At 41.8% G+C, this 19953-nt stretch overlaps 1 protein-coding gene across 2 annotated transcripts; it reads left to right on the forward strand.

The window, feature by feature from the left end:
- Window positions 1–13905: 13905 nt before the first annotated feature.
- Window positions 13906–19359, forward strand: tbpl1 (TBP-like 1). Of its 2 annotated transcripts, none has more exons than XM_070987236.1 (8): window positions 13906–14133; window positions 14727–14807; window positions 14967–15209; window positions 15328–15410; window positions 15874–15937; window positions 16636–16739; window positions 17227–17321; window positions 17638–19359. In XM_070987236.1, the coding sequence occupies exons 3-8, from the start codon at window positions 15075–15077 to the stop codon at window positions 17721–17723; spliced, it is 567 nt and encodes a 188-aa protein (XP_070843337.1). In that variant the 5' UTR covers window positions 13906–14133; window positions 14727–14807; window positions 14967–15074; the 3' UTR covers window positions 17724–19359. The 2 variants fall into 2 exon arrangements, with proteins under 2 accessions (XP_070843337.1, XP_070843336.1); XM_070987235.1 differs by having other exon boundaries at window positions 13926–14028.
- Window positions 19360–19953: the final 594 nt, after the last annotated feature.

Here is a 19953-nt window from a genome sequence, read left to right on the forward strand (position 1 = left end):
AGGGACACTGCTCAGTTTTCTGTCTCACACAGTGGTACCGATGAGTGCGTGTGTGTGTGTGTGTGTGTGTGTGTGTGTGTGTGTGTGTGTGTGTGTGTGTGTGTGTGTGTGTGTGTGTGTGTGTGTGTGTGTGTGAGTGAGTGTGTGTGGTGTGATCTTCCAGCAAACCAGACTTTCCAGCACCGTACTAAATCCTCAGTCACCCCACCTCTTCCTCCTCCTCTTCACCCAGTGCTGTCCCCCACCCCCTCCACTGTCCCCTCTGCTGACTCCACTCTCTGCTGTTGGATGTCTGGTCAATTCCGTCTAGCCCAAACAAATAGAGTCAAAACAGCTGAGCAAAAACAAGCTTTTCAGCCAAGACGCAGCCTCACACTCAGTGCTGTTAAACACTAATACCTGTATTTCAAAGCAGCATTCAGCTTTAAGTTTACACGCCTTAGATGTGCAGCTGTTTGTATCCACTGCTGTATCACTGGACTAGAGTCTTTCCTCAAACTTTGAGATGCAGCCACACTCTGGGAATAAGAGCGTTTTGTTTTTGTGTGTAGCATAAAGGGGCTGCAGCTTGCATTTGCACAAACCTAAATAAAGGAATCTTAATGAATCAAGAGTAAAACCTGCATTTAATGATGTCAAATACTTTAATTCTCTATATTAATTAATTCATTTTTCCCTTTATGTGTACAGGTTGGTCCAGTGAGAGTCTTGAGCATACAGGACAATAAAAGCGAAGTTACAATTAAAAGGACAAAAGGCCCTTTCGGTGAAGACGTTGGACAGGAAGTGGGACGAAGAGAGAAGCGGTATGACACGCAACAAAGGTTGGAATTGAACCGGCAACATTGCGGTTACGTGCACATCAGTATGAAAAAGTTTTTAGGGACATTTTCAGTCAAATTCAAGTCGAATAGAGATTACATGTCAGGGATTTAAGATTTAATGGAGGAACGCATAGACTGCTGAAGTTCAACTATTTGAGCAAAGTTTACCCGAAGTACATGTTATCCAAGACAAAATCATTTCATATCTGTCCAATCCCTGACTGATCTCAGCAAATGAAGGGAGATAATGTCAGGATTACCACTATACACACCTAATTAGCGGTGTAATGCTGCACCGTCGCTGACATTATTCGCACCTGATTAGTCAGGCTGTTGTTAACATGGAGGGCGATGATGGGGAGGGATGATAAACAGTGCCGTGCTCTTATTGGCTGGATCAGGTTCAATGCTTTGATCTTCTTCCTCCTCATTACTCAGGGGGGAATGACAGGTGTGTGTGTGTGTGTGTGTGTTTATATATGTGGAACATTTTCTAACGTGTTAAATAAGGTGCACAAATTCCCAAGTAGCTACCAATGGGAAAAATCTTTGTTTTTTGGAGTGGTCTTTATTATGTTCGACATCAACATATTTACTCCTCACATATGCTTGAAGTGCAGCTCCTTTATTTAAGTTTGAAAAATGAACTCATTTTTTTGTCTTTGCAGCTGAAATGACCTCACCACATCATATCTCCTCTGTCTCAGCGGTCCGGTTAGCTCATGGTTGCACACTCACAAACAGACCGCTGATACAGACACACACACACACACTGATTGTAACTTTCTGTGGCAGCCAGTGGTAATTACTGTAGCTCACAGAGCACAGGGAGAGTATTATCAGGCCCCAGGAAGAAGATAGGAGCGGTCCCTAAAGACATCACACAATCAGACCAGCAGTACACACACACACTCCACTGTGAGTGGTGTGTGTGTGTTTGCATTTATGAATTTCCTTGCATACGTCTCTGTAGAGGGGGGTGTTAGCCTGCTCTTGTCTGCACGAACAAACTCCAGGCTCGAGTACGGTACACCCACATAACCTGCTGATATCTCTGGATAAACCATGCAGAGCAGCTGATAGCCAGGGACGTGTTGACTGCCCCAAATGCAGGAAAATCTCTGCCTTCCTGGGCAAAGACATTACACATAACCCCCCTCCTCCCTGGCTGCTCCCCTCCAGCCTACAATCTCCCTCCAGGTCCCACAGGGAAGCCCAGGCCCAGGATCGAGGCTCCTCCTGGGCTACTCTGCTGATACTCCCCCCCCTCTAGGAGTGGGCCTGATGTACAGGGAGGGAACTTGTACAAACATTGCACATTTGACTTATGTGTGCAATGTCTTATACACACCCTCGCACACTAACATAAGGTACACCCACAGAAAGCCAGGCATAGGATATGCAACAACAAATCTCCTACACTCTTGTAATATAAACATGAAAAACCATCAGTTGTATTTATGACAGAAATGTTGGACTGGAGAGAAGAAAAAGCTAAAAGAAGGACAAAGAAAGGAATGTGAGATTATGAAATGGAGTAGACTTCCTTGGCTGTTTCAGACTACAACTGTGTGTGTGTGTGTGTGTGTGTGTGTGTGTGTGTGTGTGTGTGTGTGTGTGTGTGTGTGTGTGTGTGTGTGTGTGTGTGTGTGGAAGATTAAGGTAGCTGACCTTAGCAGCACCTTCTCACATCTCATTTCAGCCTAATCTGTGTTTGCGCGAGCGTGTCTATCAGTTCTCCCATGAGACACACACATAATGCTACCGGATGCTAACAGGAGATGACGAACAGGTGAGATGTGAGTTGTGATAAAAGTGCCCCTTAGACAGACATACACACACACACACACACACACACACACACACACACACACACACACATATGCACGCATCTAACATCATGTCTCAAGAGACCCCTAAGATCCTCTGAACCCCAAGTCCCAAGGCAGGAAGCAGACAAGTGTGAGTGTGTGTGTGTGTGTGTGTGTGTGTGTGTGTGTGTGTGTGTGTGTGTGTGTGTGTGTGTGTGTGTGTGTGTGTGTGTGTGCGTGTATTAGCTCATTAGTGTGTGCATGTATTTGTTTGTGAGCGTAACCCAAGCTCCGGTGCATCTAACAGACAGGTCCACTTAGTTGCAGAGGACAGACACAACAGCAGCTTACCTTTATGGCGTAATCACGAACAGATGTCCGCTGACCCCTCAGCTAAACCGTGCACAACAGTGCAACAGTGCACGTTCTTGCATATTTCTTGGATCACACCTCAATGCAGGCAGTCATGAGAGAAAATAACTTGTGTCCAACTAAATTGCAAGTGAGTCACCACAGGACCCGTTCAGAGGGATATCCATCTTTGCTCTATATGTGAAAGATGCAGGGGTTTCTTAGCAGAATGCACTGAAGCCATGTTGATGACATGTTGCATATTGCAGGATTTTTGTGTGTATCACTAATTCTCCGCTGCTCTACTGCTCTAAATGTCACAGATTTATGATACGCACACTAACACTGCACATCTCTCCACTCTCCTTGTTTTCTTTGTGGCTACGAAAGTCACAAAGATTTATGATCTAAGCTCTCATCACGTACATTTACGTAGTCTTGATGATCACACACATACCACACAGACAGCGAAATTTTCACCAAACTTCAATTTTACCCTCTGGTTCAGCATGTCATTATCCAAAGAAGTGCTGTTGCTTCTGAAAGACACACACACACACACACACACACACACACACACACACACACACACACACACACACACACACACACACACATTTCATACACATGTATTTGTATATGGATCTTTAATTTCTTGCTCATCCTGTCACTCACTCAGTTATGCAGAAAGATCTCCATCAATGTGGAGTATCAGCTGTTGTCCAGCTGTCTGATGTGTATTTACTTTCAGGTTTATTTATTTGACAGCCGCAATTTGCTTTTTAAGAGGTGAGAGGTGTGTGTATGTGTGTGCTTGTGTTATTCTAATATTTCAATTATCACTGTTAACTTCTTTTATTGTTAATGATTCTTCAGCACATGTTAGTCAGCTTGCTTTGTTTTAAAACCCAACTTCATCTCAACTGTTTTGCTGATCACTAAATAACTAAAAATCTTTGCTGTCAGCACCATTGCTGTCACGATGTGACACGTGATTCTTTATCAAATGTTTTTCTTCTGCCAATATTTTAAAAACCGCTCAGCTGCTTTTATTGCAAAGGTATAAAAGGTCACATCAGTATTTATCACTTCAGACCAAAGTCCACTTCAGATTTCATTTAAATGAAATCATCATTTTCAGAGGAGTCGCTTGGAGAGTCATACAGCTGGGTTTGGTTCCAAGATACCAATACCTTGACTTCAGTATTGGTTAATTCTGAATGATACTTTTTCAATGCCAATTTTATAAAATCCAGCTTAACAGAAAGAGGATCACACAATTACTCTCTTCAAAGGGGGAAGCTGTGAAAAGACCTGGGCAACGGGGCGATTTGCGGAATTTATTTAAAATCGTTACACTGATGGAGTATCTGTATAGTATTGGACTACATAAAAAAATGTTAACAATTGGCAAAAGGAACATTAACAACAAACAGTAGAGGGCAGCAATAGAAAAGCCATGGTAAAGGCTAGTCTGCCCAATCCAACGTGATGTTTGTGATACTGGGAGTAAGACCTCTTACTCTATCCTGGGTCTGAAAATTATCCATCATGTCAACTTCAGGTGTATTTCTCTCCTTTTACCTGTTGGTAGGTAACCAATGCCCTGTTTGCTGTCAGGAATGCCCTCCACCTCTTGTTCCAGGGTATCACGAGGAGAGGATGTGTCCAGGCTTCCATGTGATGAACGGACTCACCTATGAGGAGATACAGATTAGCTGCACTGGCTAGCTAGCAGGCAGCACAAAGCTGACTTTGAGCATAATGTGGCATTTTTCCTGCATGCGGCTAAGACTTTTAATGTTAGACAGCCAATCACCAGAATTATTAGATCATGCTGCATGCTTATAGGCCCACTGATGAGATTTACTCATTTGCTGTCAAAAGTTCGTACTGACCATTTTTCAATACTTCTTAGCATCAAAGTAATTCGGTTGGTGCCATGAAAGTATCAGAGTTCGGCACCCAGCCCTGAAGAGGAACCATGAGGAGCTTTTGTGCAGAGTTCAGTTTTGGTGAACTCTTACTTGACAATATGCACTGTTGACCAAACGTCCTTGACAGTGCTGACTTTAGAAGGAAACAAAGCCAACTGGAAAGCCCAAAATGGAAGAAGCTGTTGCATTAGCTGCGTTGTGCATAGCAGGGCTTTAAAAAAACAGGATGGTATGTTTGAATAATTAATGTGTGCATTCAGTAGTTGGGCACAGTTTCAGAGCTAGAACACATTACACTGGAGATACTCTGCAGCCATCCATGCAAAGGTGGAAATAAAGGTATAACAGGAGTCTGTTTCTCCTGCTTCTCCACTCTCTTCTTGGTTTGGGAAAAAAAAACACAGAGCAGATCCATCAGCGAAATGGTGGTCCTTATCTATCTCTTTCCCCCGGATGCTAATTAAAGATAATAAACCTTGCAGATCATTTCTCCGCTGCTCCAAACTCACCGTCACCTCTGCTCCTCTCGCACGACACACGCACGCGGCCAGATGGGCTGAGAGCGCGCACACTCGCCTACACACATGCTTGTTGGCCTCCCCTGAGGCAACAGGTGAGTGTAAATGCTGCAGATAGTCACACAGGCAACACTGAAATGCATGTTTAAATAAGCACCGAATGATAAAAATAGTGTCAAGGGTGTTTAAATACACACAACGCTCCATCTTTCAAACACATGCCCGAATACACATGCATAAACGCACACGCACACACAGAGACACACAGATTAATTTCTCTGTATGTCTAAGTTTAAACCCCTCGTTAATCTTCACCCCACGCCTTAAACACAGGTGTTTGGAGAGCTTGCAGATGAGAGTCCAATGCCAGATATCACGATATCATGTAACTATGTTCAAGTTCTCTCTTTCACACACAATAGTTTCCCACAGAAAATTCCCCTCTGCTTCACTTATCACAAACACGCAGACTCTCTCAAACGTTTCCTCTTTCCCACTCGCCGCCTCAGTCCATGCGCAGATATTTATTTAGCTCAGAGACAGAGAGTCTCACAAGCAGACTGGCCTTAAGATTTTTATTGAGCAAGAAGATAAAAAGGCGAGTTCTGCTCTGTGTCCATTAGGACTAAAATGGCCAGAAGAGCGTCTGATGAAATGGAATAAACTGTTGTGGTTATCTTCCCTGGCTGCTGCAGTGGAGGAGAGCCAGAACGAGAGAGACCACATACGTACGCTCACGAAACTACACATTACTACACAGACACAGGACCATTCACACACACACACACACACACACACACACACACACACACACACACACACACACACACACACACACACACACACACACACACACACACACACACACACACACACCTACCCCTACCCCTCCCTGGTATTGCCCAGGTCTGTATTTATCCCTAACCATAACAGAGCAGGCAGATAATGGCTGATGGGACTGTCGTAAAAATAACCTGGCACATGTCTGTTTGGATTAACCTCGTCTTCTTCCCTTCTCCCTCCTTCTCTATTCCTCCATCATGTTTTATTGCTCTCCTGTTTTCCAACATTAATTTACTATCTATCTATCTATCTATCTATCTATCTATCTATCTATCTATCTATCTATCTATCTATCTATCTATCTATCTATCTATCTATCTATCTATCTATCTATCTAAAGGAAAGCACACCAAACTTTCCATGAATAGCACATTCTCTTCTTGCTCGACTTACTAATATGTTGCATATTTGTTTTGGAAGAGCATGAACTGTCTTATCAACAGAAATAGCAATGGGGGCTGCTTACTTTCCCTCCTCTTTGTTTGCGTAAGATTAAAAGACTTGTCCAAATATGTTAAAAACTGAATCTGAGAGGAAAAAACAAGACAGGCGGAGGACAAAGAGACAGCGTGCGTCACTGACTTTCACGCGTCATTCAGTCAGTCAGGTACTGAGTAATAATAAGCTCACCTGTTACCCCAAAACACGAGCACTGATTCTTAAAAGGTGGAAAAATGTTCACAACAAAAGCATTAATTTGAGTTCAAATTTGTGGCCACCTGGTGAATGTGTGCAATATCCCCTCACTCTTTTTTTCCATTTTTGGTCTCTTCCAACTTCTTTAGCTTCTTGATGGTCCATTTGCTCACTAGCTCGTCAATAACCTTTGTCTGTCTGCTGGTCGGTGGTGGAGAGGAGAAAGCAGTGAACCAAAACAGAAAAGTTGCCTGAAAGTCAAAACAAAGGGCTGAAAGACACTAAATCCATCTCTGTATGTATGTATGTTTGATGTGTATCTGATCCATTGTTAATGGGAAGATATTTGTCTTTAAACATAAATTGGCTGATTTATTTAGTTAGTTTACAAACCAAAACACATAACTTTACTTCATTTTTACGAGCAGGCACATTATTTCAGCTCAGCTCACTGGTGCTCATATAGCAGCTCAAGAGGCCCAATCTTTTAGCTTTCTATCTGCCTTTAGCTTTTTATTTAGTCCTTTTAGCTCACTGTATTGGTTTTAAGCTTTGCAAATCTACTCTCTGTTTCAGTCTCACCACTCTCAGCAACCTCCATGTGCAAACGTTTCCAGCCACAAGGCTCTGATGAAGCTGTTCAAACAGCAGACAGAGGATGCTGAAGTGGCTGTTTAACCCTTACTCACAGGAGCTGGTGACCAAAACAAAGCTGAAAGAAGAGGTTTTCAGGCAGTCAGGACAACGACTCCAAATTAAATTACACAACATGATATTCACAAAACATGAGCATGATATATGTACCCATGAGCTCACTTTGATGTTCATGTGCCCCCTAGTGGCCGACATTTGATTAATGCGGCTTTAAGTTTCATAGTCATGGAAAAAAAAATACATTTTTTGTGTCCAAAAAAACACATTTCAAGACCCATTGCTGGAGTTGCTGACGAACATTCCCACATTTAAATCCTACGTGTTACCCGTGATGCCCTTTTCTTATGAGTCATGCTCAACACAACCGGAAACAATTTTGTTGAAAACCCACAACAAGACAGTTGATAACTTGAGTAAACTCTCTGAACTCCAAAGGAGTACATTGTGGGCCTGTAAAATGCTGATCCCTGTGTCTGATGAGAACGGGAGGCCAATATTTTATATCTCTGTGGAGGACGGGGATGCAATATATCTGACACAGCTTTATTGGCTTACTCTTTAATGACTTCCTGCGCAGATTGAGGCTGAAGGAGACGGAGGGAGTCTAACTCGCTGAGAACTGAAGGATTTTTTTTACTTTCTTTCTGTTTTTGGACTCTCTTTGAACTATTTATGCTCTCTAGCCGAGTCTCTGCTCCTCACACCAAAGGCTGATCCTCTCTCTATCTACTACCTTTATCGTCATTTGGAGAGACTGTAAAGTAAATGCCTCTTCAACATGATAAGTATATGACCTTGTCCATGTATTCCTCAGTGTACCTCTCTCTCTCTGGATGGCTGAGATGGGGTTACTAATAGCGAATGTTCTGATGATGAAGCCTTTTTCCAAGAATCTTTTCTCCCAAACGCCCGTGGCCTTTGGATGACTCCCCAAGGAGACCATTAATTTAGATATCAGTATGTGTGTGTGTGTGTGTGTGTGTGTGTGTGTGCATGTGCGTGGGCATGAGTTTGTGTGTGAGCTGCTTGGATAAGAGCGGGATTTTTTTGTTGTTGCTTTGTTTTATCGCACTCAGACACAAGTATGAGCAAGAACAGATCAATTAGAAAGCGCGTGCAGGTCCGCAAAGATGCGCCGATGCCACACAATGTTCAAACTCCCAAACTCTTAGCCGCTAAAACACAACACCCCCTTATCAAGTATCCCTCCTTCCTATCATCAGTCTGCACCTTCAACCCAGCTCGCTCCCCAAACGCCACCCCAAAACATCCTTCTGTGTCAACACCTCTCACCCCCCTCACTCTTTCCACCCAAATTCAAACCTGTATAAGCACAAAGTTTAGGAGCCTGTTTCCTCTCTCTAACACACACACTTACTTTTGGGAAAGTTACACAAACTTACATCTATTTTCTGAAGACTTACCGAAACCAGTGACGAAAAAAATCAGCTGTTTTGTGCACACGGCTTTCGTCCCCAAATGCACCAGCCATGCCCAGTTAACTGATCTTGAGTCTGAAATGTGTCCCTGAAAGCAGCCTATGTTATACCCACACACACACAGATACAGGAATCGAAGGCCAGCATTTGGCAGCCACCCTCTCCTTTTACTCATTAACATATGGCACTCATTAAAGCACACATTGACAATAATGCATTTCCTGATTACAGACACACTCTTTATCTCAAAGGGCAACCAGGTGTGTAATTGAAGGGAGCTGTGACGACCCCACTTCCACGTGTGGGTCTCCTCTACGGTTCTTAGAGGGACCCCTCTGTGCTCTTAGGGCAGTTTGTTTTTGGAGCACTCTGTTTTCTAGCGAGAGAGGAAGAATCCACTCCACACAGCTTAACAGCAACTCTTTCTCTTGCCAAGCACTGGCTGTCTGTGTGTCTGAGGCGCTGACAAAACGGTCAGCAGAGGCCCGCTTGTGCAGCAGAAGCGTGTTGTCTGTTCATGCCATCAAGATGTTTCACGTCATCCCAAAAGCATCGGTTTTATGTAGCTTTTCACAGTTGAGCTAATCCAATTTATTAAATAAACACATGTATTCGCTGGCAATAAATGACAAAAAATGACTTTCATTTTACAAGATTTTCTCATTATGTGTGTCATGTCTGTCCACCCTGGATGAGGCAGCCCTCAGCTGTTGCTCTTTTTGAACTCTGTGCCTTTTTTGTGGAGTCTTTGCTTTAAATTCAAGTCAAATCAAATCATTTTCATACAGCCCGGGATCACTAATTACAATTTGTTTCAAGGAGCTTTACAATCTTTATAGAATACAACACACTCTCTGTCCTCTCGAGTCAGATAAGGAAAACTTCGTCCCCTGAAAGAAACCCTTTATCAACTTTTCTTTCCTTTTGCATGTGAGCATAAAAAAAACAACCAAAAGCAAGTTACAAGCTCTTCTGCCATATAGAAATCAGTGTATCCATACGAGACTGTATTTTCATCCTGTTCCAGCTTCCTCAGCATTGTTTCCCTTCTCTTTTTCTGGAAAGAGCAGGTGCTTTCTCTGCAGACTGGAGTTGCAGCACATAATGCTCATGACAGTGTCATCATTCCCAAAACTAGTCTAAACATGGCTTATCAGGGAACTCCATAACATTTGTGCAGGTGTGTTAATGTTAGGCCAGTAAATCTGGGACAATGAGTGTTGGAAGTGATTGTCTCTTTGTCTGAGCTTGGCTATGATGACGATGATGTGAGGGTGAGAAGATTTAATTTCTTTTTCTTTTTTTGTGCGTGGTTCTGCAGTACGTGAGACTCCTCAACATTTAGGAGAGTGAATGGACAGAGACTGTGTCTCAGTTTAAAAAAAAACTCTTGATTAACTGTGATATTTGTGCCAGTGGAAGGGTTAGAAAAGTCTTTCAATTGTTAGTTATTTTAATCCTAAAGTCACATCTATTATCAAATTCACCATATTTACAGAAAGGTGCTGATTTATGTTCACATTGTATACAACTTATCCTTAGGTACGTAGCTATTTCATGCAAGTGCTTCCCATTCTGACAATGATGAATTTTGTTTAGCATAGATTAAAGAGATTATTTTAGAGTATATCAGCCTAAAAAACTGAACTAGCTAATTAATTAATAAACATTACTGTTTACCGTTTTGATGAATTAGTAATTTTCTCTTGTATCAAGAAAAACTTGTCAAACACAATGCACACCAACATCCCCTGCAGAATCTAGGATTTTAGGATGATGCATGTATAAACGAACCTGCTTACTGCATTTCTGCATACAGCACATGAGACCAGTGTGTTGGCCATGCCCCTGATGCCTGGCTGACTGGTTCCAGTAAGAATGGAGCTGATATAAACAGGCTTGGTCGTTCCCACGTCTCTGTTTACACTGGGAGACCCCAGAGCACCAGTACGAGAGCACTGGATTCCCTCCACAAGGCAAACTCGCACACTATCCATCTCTGTCTCATGCAGAAACACTTACTCATAAGCACACACATGCAGTCTGTGCAGATACAGTACGCGTGCATCTGTGCAGAAATGCAGCCATGCACATTTAAGGCAAGTGCAAATGTGACAAGCACACAGGCTACAGAGCTCTTGGTCTTCCACCTCCTCAGTGCTTTCTTATCTCCTTCCTCTTACTTCTGTTGTTTAGAGCATTCTTATTTGTTTTTGTCATTCTTCATTTTATCGCAAGATCCCACCAGACTTCTTCATTTCCCCATCCTTTTTAATCCCTGCTGAAAAAACTCACACTAGTAAAGCTATAGCAATCTGAGTTCCCACAAACCCATCAAACCAGTATTGAGCTCCATTTTACAACACTACTGCAAAAGACTCTCAAATGGGCCTGTGATGTGCGCCCAACATAAACAGAACACTGGGGTCCTGACAAGCACGTTCAGTTTACAGGCAACAGTGAGGTCACCCCAGCAGAAGATCTCTGCAAAGATGCATCTGATGACACGGACGACTCGAGTTTTAAAAGAAATGGCATCTTCTCATTCTGCGGTTTTGGTAAACTGTAGACAGAAAGTGCCGTTGTTTTGGTGAGTTCCCTGAAGTTATTCTTTCTTTCTTTGAGAGTTTGCAGAAAATTGTGTGACCTTGTCAGCTGTGTGTCATAGGAATACCAAACTGTCCAGATCATCCAGACAGTCTGAAGAAAACACACCTCTGTGGGCCTGAGAAGGTATTGATATGCAGCCTCCTTTCACCCTGTTAGACTGAGAATATAATTCCCCCCAATAGCAAACATTTTACTCTATTAATTATTTCTACATCATGTTTGATAAGTATAAAAGTAAAACTTTGAATTCAGCCACAATTCACACATATACTATATGCACACACATGAAAGCACACATACACAAAAATTCCCAGAAGCATGAAAAAATGATTTATCTTTCACTTTCCCTCACACACACACACACACACACACACACACACACACACACACACACACACACACACACACACACACACACACACACACACACACACACAGATAGAGAGAGACAGAGAGAAAGTAGTTACAGTGATGGACCGTCTATTTATTCTTAGACATATCTGCATCTATTAAGCCGTAAGTGCTCACATCTGTGTGTTTACATGCTGCATCTTATGACCTAATGAGAATGAGAGCATTGTTCCCCTGGGAAGCGACTGCCCCAGTGATGTGCAGCCCCAAACACACTGTAAACATACTCCTGCGCCCTGCGTCAGCCGTCTAACAGCACACACAAACACACGTACGCCATCAATGCTTGCGGTCTGACTGTCCTAACCTGCTCTAAATCTAAACCTTTATAGTAAACATCTCGGGACATCTGAACAAGGCTCTTGTGCAGAATGGATGTGAATTACAAGGCTATATTTCACCAGGAGCATTAGATGAGAGGGAAAAGACACACTTTGGTAACCAGGGAGGAAGAACAATAACAACAAGGCTGAATCATAAAGAAGATATTTTTCTGTTTTGTTTGGGTGCAGGCCAGGCGGGAGAAATATTTCCAATGATCTGAGCAGAATAGCTGGGGTTACAGGACACAAGCAAGCAATAAGTCATGGATATTAACATGCACAAACAAATACACATTCAAATCGGCATTCAGTTTAAGCAACTTTACCTCCTATACAGATTATATGTCATTCTTGTCAGTTTCATTTTCATGCAAAGTCACACAAAGTCGACTCAAAGGACCTCACAACAAAGTATAAGCCAACACAAAATCTCATAAAGTCACGCTCAGTGTAAAGGTCACGATCAGTGCAGGATGTGACAGTGCACAGAAACCGCAGGACAGCGTCCATTCACCAAATTCATTCATGAGCCACGGCAGCGGCTGTGAATTCTCTCATTGATAACACAAACATTCCCGGCCGCCTCCAAACTTTACTCCTTCTCCTCTTTTGTAGGCTGTCCAGAAGTCCCCAGGGAGCATTTACTGACCAGATGTGCTCATTTTCCTTGGAAATATTCTAATCCACATAGCTTAAATGTCAATATACCATAAACACTGAAAAATAAAGGTTACACATTGTAATCTGGAAATGGTGTTAACATAAGCCTGTTAAGTGTAATATTGGCAAACGCAGATGATTACAAAAACAAATTTGTGGACACGGAATTTGGCTGAAGTCAATGAGCATTTTAACCCTTAATGGACTGATAACTTTTAATAACTCAAAACTAATTCATAGCAGGTTTATGACATTAATTAATATATATTAATGTTATCTCATTCTGCTGGACAATGTGTAGAAAACATGAGCTTTTTATCTACTGCATGTCAAAATGATGTTTTTATTTTTTCAACAAGAGAACCCTCGTTGTCCACAGGGTGGCGCAAGGTACTAACTTTAGACCAACTTACCGGTTGCTGTTCAAGTCCATCTGTGTTGGCAGCCAGAAATATTAATGTTAATGTTGTGATCTTTTTAACAATCACATGATATAATTTTCCTTTTTGCGTTCAGTTTAACTCTCTAATTAAAGCACTCACACAGACTTTAATACAGTGAATTAAATGTCATTTGGACCACATTTGGACCTGCATTGATCATATTGGCTGCAGAAAGGTATGGCTTTATCCTTACTTTGATCTTTTTGCTTATTTGTCTTCTGAGTTGACTGTTTTGTATTGTTTGTCATTTTAGTTTTGCATAGATCAATGTCCATTTAACTACTTGGCCATTATTGTTTTACCTGTGATGAGCTCCTTTAATCCTTCAATGCTTAAGTCCTCGTCTCGCAGACAAATCACTCGGTAACCTCTTTGTTTTGTACGTCTTATTTTGAAAGCTAAAACCGGAAGTTGTAGTATTCACGAGGTCACTTGGTTTTATTTTGATAGCTGAAACAGGAAGATACTTACTTGCTGGTAATGGTCTGCGGAGGAAGGGGTCTGTCCACAAATGCACTGTTGACTGGATTGTTTATGTCGGGGTTACAGCACTGAGCTAGTCGAAGAGGTAGCTAAAGAATTAAACCAAACATTTCAGACATAAACATTTTCCATTAACACGCAAACGCACCTGGAAACAGTGGAAGCTCGTCCTCAGTGTGACGTTAGACAGGTAGCCTGATAGCTAGCTTAGCTAACAACTTTTCATTCATTAGCCACTGCCTGGGCACTTTTCTTTGTTGCTAGCTAACGGATAGCTTTACTCACGACATTAGCTTGGTAGCAGTGATGTACTCTTTCGTTTATCTGTTGTTTTCAGTCGTTAATTTCAGTGGAAGTTTATTCACAACAACACGTTAGTTCGTACAATCATGCTGAATTAGTTTTCGACGAGTAATGTTGACAGCCGGCTTGTTGGGCTGGCAAGATTAGCTAGCATCATCTCCCAAAACAAGCCTATCAGTTGCGTTACTATGCAATACAACACTGGGATTAGCGATGCATGAGCTGTAACTTTAGATAAAACTACGAGTTATACCGTACGCTTTCACATAATTAAGTGATAAATGCATCATATGTCGCGTTTAGCTTCCAATATATTATTTTCATTTATCTTTCTTGGTAATTTAGTAGCAACAGCGAGTAGCTAACATCAGGATGTGTCAGTAGCGGGTAGGCTGGTCAGTTAATACATGACTAAAATAGGTGCATTTAAAAAACAGAATTTTCAGAAATGTTTAAATCACTCCTGTAATCGCCTTGCAGATGCTTGCGTGATTCGTGTACATCTGAAACAGAAGGGAGTCACGTACCTGAAGATTCAGATGAACTGGTGCTGCAACTAAGGTGACAAGATCATCATTCACACATTGGGACTGTGTCTGTGTGCTGGCTAATTTTTCTGTTTGTGGGTTATTACATTACAGTGTTGAATATTATGTTAAAAAAAAAAAAAAAAAAACAACTCAAAATAATAATAAATTCTGGCCTTTTTTTCCTTTCCAGCTCACCTTGTCTGCTTGTCTGTCTGTGAAATGTGGTGATGGTGGCGTTGATGATAGATGTGTGAGGAGAAAGCCCCTGTGGTCCTCTTGCTCCACCGCACACTTCCTCATGGATTCCAGCAATGATGAGGCACTTGATATCATTGTCTCCAATGTGGTGGCAACCTTCAGGACCAGGTGCCACCTCAACCTGCGCACCATTGCCTTAGAGGGAACTAATGTCATCTATAAGCCGGAAGTAGGGGTAAGGAAGTCCAGGAGTGAGAGTCTCCATGTAAATGCACACATATCTACATGTTCAGCTTTTATGATATGGGCACCATATTAATTTTGACCGCTTTTTTGTCGTTGTTTAAATAAAGAAAGTCCTGATGAAGCTTCGTAAACCCAAGATAACAGCCTCAATATGGTCCTCAGGGAAAATCATCTGCACTGGAGCAACAAGGTAGACACGTGAAACACACACACTTTCACTACTCACTGGCTGGCTGGAAGGAAAAAAAAAAAAGTAACTGCACATAACAAATGGAGTTACTTGCCAAAGGGCCATTATTTCTCTCTGGTGAGCTGCTTCGCCTTGCCTCTTTATTGTTGGTGCAGCGAAGTTGGCTTCAGCTGAATGTTAGCACAAGATCCCCCCAAAACTGCCAATAACGCAGAGACATTACCATTAGTCTCACCGGTCACGGATACAATGTGGACATTAGAGCAAGCCATTAGCATTTTTGGCAAATCATCCTTCACAAACCAGCGCAGAGACACTTGATTGTTGGGGCCTTGAACATAGAGTTATGCTTAAGGTTGCCACTTGCTGCTTGTGTGGTCTATCGTTGTTGCATGCTAAACCATATGCAGTAAATATACAACTGTTACACTGCCCCTCACTCCTGCTCTCTTTTCCTATTCAGTGAGGATGAGGCAAAGCTGGGGGCTCGCAGGTTAGCGCGCTGTCTGCAAAAACTGGGCTTCAAGGTGAGAATAATCTCATAGCTGTTGGTTAACAGCATTATAACAGATACCAGATTTGCAGATATAGTGTTTATCGTATTATCTGTGGAGGTGCTGCATTTCAGATTGTCTAGCTAATCTATAGGCCATGCATGGAAATACAAAGTTAGCCTGGAAGTGTCATTTATTGTATTTTAGAAACAATTTTGTGGAGAAATCTGAAACAGTAATTGCATAACAGTATGAATTTAGACAACAAAATGCATTTTACTGTATTTCAAACCAGCAAAATGTTAAAACACAATCATAATAATCCATAAATACTGATTCATTAAGAGGCCCATAAGAAAGGGTGTGTCAGTAGATTTCATGTGAGTGCTTTACAATCCTGGTTTTACTGTTGTTGTTTTGACTAACATGCCTGAAGGTAAGCATAACAAGAGTCCATTTGTGCCAAGGAGGCACAGGCCTTAAAGCTGTTATTTCACAAACAAACAAAAAGCCCTTTGTGCTTCATTATGCTGTGTACATGCCTACGTGTCTTTTGATTGTCTCCACTATTCCTGCAATAGCTGCGATGAGTGCAAATGAGGCTAACATGTACTTGCCACCGCAAGGCCATAAGACCAAGGATGAAAGAAAGAAGTTCTCCTTTAATGTAATATTAAGTCACTATAAATGCATTCAGTATAAGAGTCTGTGCGTGTGTGTTGTCTGTTCAGGTGAGGTTTTCAGCCTTCAAAGTTGTGAACGTCCTGGCAGTGTGCTCCATGCCATTTGCAGTCCACCTTATAGACTTCACTAAGAACAACCGACCCATTGCCAGGTAACACAGCACTGTGCACCACAGCCTCTGCCATCACACTTATTAACATCATCACTATCATCAGCACCCAGACTTGTCTGAGGACTGGTTTTGCTTCCTCCTGTTGCAGACCTTATTCCTCAGATCAATTATGTTTTATTATGCTCATTTGGGTCCAATAGTTTTAGTTCTAAACTGTGAAGAACAGCTCAGTACCATAATTACATGTCATTGTCATTTATTGTATTATGAAGTAATTCGCTTTTTAAAATCAACCTCTTTACTTTTAGTGGTTCATATTTGCAAGGACAGGATGACCTCTAGTGGTGGCAGCACCGGTCAGCGCTTTGCTGCACTTGGCACAAATGTAAAGCAAGCAGAGAGAAGGTGTTGGTGGATTCAGCCTCTGATTCATTTGTCTCAAAGCTGTATGCGAACGTGTTCTTCGATAAATGTGCCGAAAGCCTTTGCTGTGCACTACTCAACCATGTGTTTGTGTGTTTGGCAGTTACGAACCAGAGCTCCATCCTGCTGCCACGTACAGGATCAAACATCTCAAGGCTACTATACAGGTGTTTTCTACAGGCAGCATCACAGTTACAGGTACCTCACACTTACACGTCCACACACACACTCAAACACTAACCTCTTTTACATACAGCGAGAGCACGCACAGGCTTAAGGGATTAAGGTCATATTATAATACACTTTTATAGTCTGTTAGAACCAGAAAAGCGGTTTGTAAATAACCCAATTCCTTAAAGAATTTTACTCATGCCATGCATTAGACTGATGCGATGGTATCTGCCATTCTCTATTTGTCTGGTTTTTGGGGCTTATTTTTCTTTCTTTTTTATTGTCCTCAAACTATTTCTTATGCTCTCGCCCCACTCCCACTCACCCCTGTCCCACCGTTCAGGACCAAACGTGCAGAACGTGGCCACAGCTGTTGAGCAGGTCTACCCACTACTGTTCGAGTGTCAGAAACCCCTCTGCAAAAGTTAAAGACAGAAGAAACGAAGGGAAAGAGGGGTCATGTTGAGAGTGAGGAAGCACCTTATCCTTGGATTTATTTGCTTGATTTTATCTTTACGAGGCAACGGCCACAGAACTTCTAACACGATCAATGACTGGACGTCACCTGGATTTTAAAATATTCTAAACAACCATAGTCAGAGTCTTAAAACTTAAAACTTCACTCTCACAAAATGTCGTTGTTGTGGATTGTGTGGCTCTTGTGATTTCACGGCTTAAAACTTGCAAGCATGGCTTTCAAACTTCAGTGGAAACTGCTCCTCCCAACCAGACTGCCACTGATGAGGATGGACGTCATTTCGCTTTCTGTTTGCTCTGGGTGTTTTTGCATGGACAAAGACCAGTTTTCAACAATTCAACCATCTCAGAGCTTACCAGTGGTGAACACTGAGAAGCCTCACCTTTTAATCCTATACACAAGTAACCCGTTTGACACTTTCTCCAGGAGATTCTCCGTCCATGGCTCTGTCGTACGTGTGTTAACACAAGGCATCCTCTCTATTACCAGTAGTTTTGCTCAAAGAGAAAAAGTCTGTGCTGTTACACATGTACACAAAGTAAGAGCATGTCCTTATACAGATACACATATCCACTCTTAAGATGCATTAATCTCTGATTTTAATTGTTGGTTTCTCTCATTTCCTTCCTTTAATATAAGTTTGTTCTTGTTGGTCAGCTGTGGCATTGGGTCCGAATGCACACACATGGTTTCAGTTTTTGCCATTTCTAATAATAGTTTGAGGAAAATGCAAGGAAAACTTATTTGTGTTTTTTAGGTTCAGGCAATGTACTGTACAGAACAAGATTGGTGTCCTAAATGTTTCGGAATGTAGTGAAAACTTTTGAAGGCTTCAGGTGTATTTTATTTTTCAGGTGTTGCTGAGCCATAGAGCCCTCATTCACTCTCACATAACAACTACGGTTTAGTCCCAGGCCACGAGCTTTTTAGCAGGCAGAGGAATAGAATGTTTTCTAAGCCCCAGTTGGACACAAAGCAGTAGAAGCTGAGAAAATGGACTAATAATTACAAAGGCAGCCAATCAAAGTTGTATGGCAGTTAGCTTAGCATAGTCACCCGTCAAGACATTCGGCGATACACCTCATGTAGGTGTGTGAAGACCAGAAAGTCCAAGCTTCCAGCATCAGCCAGTACCTGAATTGTCTGAAAAACAAATTCTTTGTAGAATACCATTTGCTTAAATGACAAAAAAACAGCAGTGAGAGGTTGTGTTTTAAAACCTAGTGAGAGGCAGCATACATGTACGTATATGATAAAGGCATCTGATGGAAAAATGTTAACAAACTTCGACATGTTGTCTGACTGAAACTGGAGATTTGAGACACTTTCAGAATTTTGTATTTTGTATAAAAATAAAGGTTAATGATAAAAGAGGCCACTGCAGGACTGCTGCGTTTCACTCTGGTCTTCATCATTTCCTTTCTTTCCGTGAAGTCAGTGTGACAGGCTGGGAAATACATGAGAAAATACCAGAACATGTATCAAAGCACAGATTAAACTGAACAGATCCACACAGCTCATTCAGTCATTCTTGCAGTAAAACAATCATCTTGTTAATCGACTGAGTATAATTTTGGCATCACTGACACAAGTAAAAAAAAAACAAAAAAACCTCTTTAATCATAATCACGTATCACACTACTTACACGACAACAGTATTCATTTTGTATCTACTCGATATCGCCACCTGATGAGTGTTTTTTCTCTTAGTTGCTCGTTTTTGAGGATTCAGCAGCATGAAGTGCAGCCAGGTGTGTTGATTCATCATCATGTTCTTGATTCCCCCAAAATGTAAAGGAGGAGAGGCACTTCTGTGTCACAGTGCAGAGTACAGCGTGTCCCGTATCTTAACGGGTATGACTTCTTTGAGCCACGTTAGTGTTATTGCATCATGTGCAATGAGGAGCAGCAGATAAACAATGTCATCTTTCAGGACTTGATTTGCAATCCAGCAAAGAACCAAAGAATGTTACATACAGATATTTGAAGTGAAATCTTAAATTTGAAATCTAATTTTTTTTCAGTACATCTTTGATTTCCCCATGATTCTCTAAAACAGCCAATCTTTTCTACGTATTCATCACAATATCAGGTCATGTGGACCAAAACTGAAAGACTAGTAGCACAGTTTTAGCACTCTTCATCAGTCATACTGGAGTTCAGAGAAAATGTCCCTTTCTG

This window comes from Chaetodon trifascialis, chromosome 19 (genome assembly GCF_039877785.1).
Source record: "Chaetodon trifascialis isolate fChaTrf1 chromosome 19, fChaTrf1.hap1, whole genome shotgun sequence".
NCBI lineage: Eukaryota > Metazoa > Chordata > Actinopteri > Chaetodontiformes > Chaetodontidae > Chaetodon > Chaetodon trifascialis.